This window comes from Sander vitreus, chromosome 5 (assembly GCF_031162955.1).
Source record: "Sander vitreus isolate 19-12246 chromosome 5, sanVit1, whole genome shotgun sequence".
Lineage (NCBI taxonomy): Eukaryota > Metazoa > Chordata > Actinopteri > Perciformes > Percidae > Sander > Sander vitreus.
Window position 1 is genome coordinate 37,217,154 of NC_135859.1, and position 2,500 is coordinate 37,219,653.

Consider the following 2,500-nt stretch of genomic DNA (forward strand, 5'->3'; position numbering starts at 1 on the left):
ATTTAACTGTTTTTACTGTTTTTTCTCAAAATATTTTACTGTTTTTTTCTCAAAATATTTTAGTGTTTTTTTCTCAAAATATTTAACTGTTTTTACTGTTTTTTCTCAAAATATTTTACTGTTTTTTACTGTTTTTACTGTTTTTTCTCCAAATATTCACCTTTTTTTCTTAAATTCTGAAAAATGTAATCCTAATATATAAAAAATAAATAAAGCATCGTTATGCAGTTGAATCCTTCTTTTTCTTCCAGTGTTCAGATGTTGTGTGCATACGCCCGCCCGTCGTCACATCTCCCCGGACTCCTCCTCTTCTGTTTCGTGTCCGGCTGAAGACGTAACCCGCAGCAACGGTGCCGGCCGGCCGAGCCACCCGTCGGGTGCGTCCTGGATCCAGAGTGATGCAGCGTCTCGGTCGGCGAGAAGCCATGTCAGCGTCCAGCGTCTGCCCCGCGCTGCTGAGGAAGCAGGACGCACGTTCCCAGGACACTTTGAGGGGTTTCCCCCTGTCTGCTCTGGTGCACTGATACCTGCACGGATTCCTGTCAGCGCACACACACTCACAGCAGGGTTTCCAGGGGAAAGACTGCACTCACGATAAGACTTTAAAAAGAGCTAATACAACCCATCTTGCTGCCGTCAGACACATCATCTAAAATGCACAACGTGGATTTCTTCTGCCAGTGACAGTTCTGGGGGCTCCTCCTGCTGACCGTGGACGCTGAGTTATCGAAACATAACAGGTGCACGACAGAAACCATGGGGCCCGTCTCGGCCCGCGACTACAGGAGCCTGTAGGGGCCAGAATCAGGAGCACGCTCACCAGACAACCCACTCAAATGCAATGGAGGAGGACATCGATGTCACATCCCACACTGAGGTCAGTTTGTAAGCGTTTAATGTGATTCCAGTGTTTGGGGTTAAGAGGTTTCACAGCATTAAAGGAGAGAGCTACACCTGTTGTGTTGCTCAACAGAACGCTGTCTAAAGCAGGACTTATCCTTCTGGGGAGGTGTGTGTGTGTCTGTGTGCGTGCGTGCGTCTATCTGTGTGTGTGTGTCTGTCTCTGTGTGTGTGTTTGTGTCTGTCTCTGTGTGTGTGTGTGTCTGTCTGTGTGTGTGTGTGTGTGTGTGTGTGTGTGTGTGTGTGTGTGTTTGTGTCTGTCTCTGTGTGTGTGTGTCTGTCTGTGTGTGTGTGTGTCTGTCTGTCTCTGTGTGTGTGTGTGTGTGTGTGTATGTCTGTCTCTGTGTGTGTGTGTGTGTGTGTATGTCTGTCTCTGTGTGTGTGTGTGTGCGTGCGTGCGTCTATCTGTGTGTGTGTGTGTGTGTCTCTGTGTGTGTGTGTGTCTGTCTCTGTGTGTGTGTGTGTGCGTGCGTGCGTCTGTCTGTGTGTGTGTGTGTGTGTGTGTCTGTCTGTCTCTGTGTGTGTCTGTGTGCGTGCGTGCGTCTATCTGTGTGTGTGTGTGTGTGTCTCTGTGTGTGTTTGTGTCTGTCTCTGTGTGTGTGTGTGTGTTTGTGTCTGTCTCTGTGTGTGTGTGTGTGTGTGTGTGTCTGTCTCTGTGTGTGTGTGTGTCTGTCTCTGTGTGTGTGTGTGTCTGTCTGTCTCTGTGTGTGTCTGTGTGCGTGCGTGCGTCTATCTGTGTGTGTGTGTGTCTGTCTGTCTGTCTGTGTCTGTGTGTGTGTGTGTGTCTGTCTCTGTGTGTGTGTGTCTGTGCGTGTGCATCTGTGTGTGTGTGCTTTTATCACATTTTTGTTGCGCTTTTGATATTTTTTTCATCTTTTCTCAACCCTGGGGGGAGCGGGTTCCTCTTCCACGCTGTTGTATAACATACAGTTAAGAGCTGAGCAGTCCTGTCACATGTGTTTAACTTGAGCTCTGCTTCAGCTGTAATCTCTGCTCTGCATTGCACTCGCTCGGGTTTCAGAAAGCACGCGGTCTACACAAGACATCAAACACATCACATTGTCTTGAGGAAGGAGGCCTATTGAACCCCCCCCTGCCAAATATGCTCACCTACTGTAAGTCTTCCACAAAGCGAGAGGAAACATCAGCAATCATACATCAAACGTTTTAGACACAGATATGGTGATAGCGGTCCAAAGTGATATGAAAAAGAAACTACCACAGAGAGACAAAAGGCGAAAGAAAAGCCACAACGAGCCAAAAAAGGCGGCAACAAAAGCCCCAAAATAGGCGAAACAAAGGCGGAAAAAGGAGGCAAAATAAGCCGAAAAAGGCTAAATTAAAAGCGACTACAAAGGCTGCAAAAAAGCAGAAAAAAAGGGAAAAGGGTGTTTTTTCCTATACATGAGAAACATTTTGCTGTAAATGTCTGAAGCACCTTCTCTGTGTGTGTCCCCCCGTTAGGGCCTGAATGGTTTGTCCCGTGAATGTAAACCAGTAGATGACATCACCAATGGACACTCCAACCACAAACCTGTGAGTAAAAGTCACATTTCGTTGGTTCATCCTAATATGTTTTTCCCATTAATGTGTGGATTAT

At 46.8% G+C, this 2,500-nt stretch overlaps 1 protein-coding gene across 1 annotated transcript in view; it reads left to right on the forward strand.

Moving 5' to 3' along the window:
- elmod3 (ELMO/CED-12 domain containing 3) overlaps positions 1 to 2,500 on the forward strand; it is a 19,441-nt gene that overhangs the window by 2,133 nt on the left and 14,808 nt on the right. Inside the window, exons 2-3 of the mRNA XM_078251692.1 lie at positions 252 to 877; positions 2,365 to 2,436. Of these exons, the coding sequence (XP_078107818.1) occupies positions 842 to 877; positions 2,365 to 2,436 (108 nt within the window). The 5' untranslated portion in view covers positions 252 to 841. The remainder of the gene's footprint in view (positions 1 to 251; positions 878 to 2,364; positions 2,437 to 2,500) is intronic.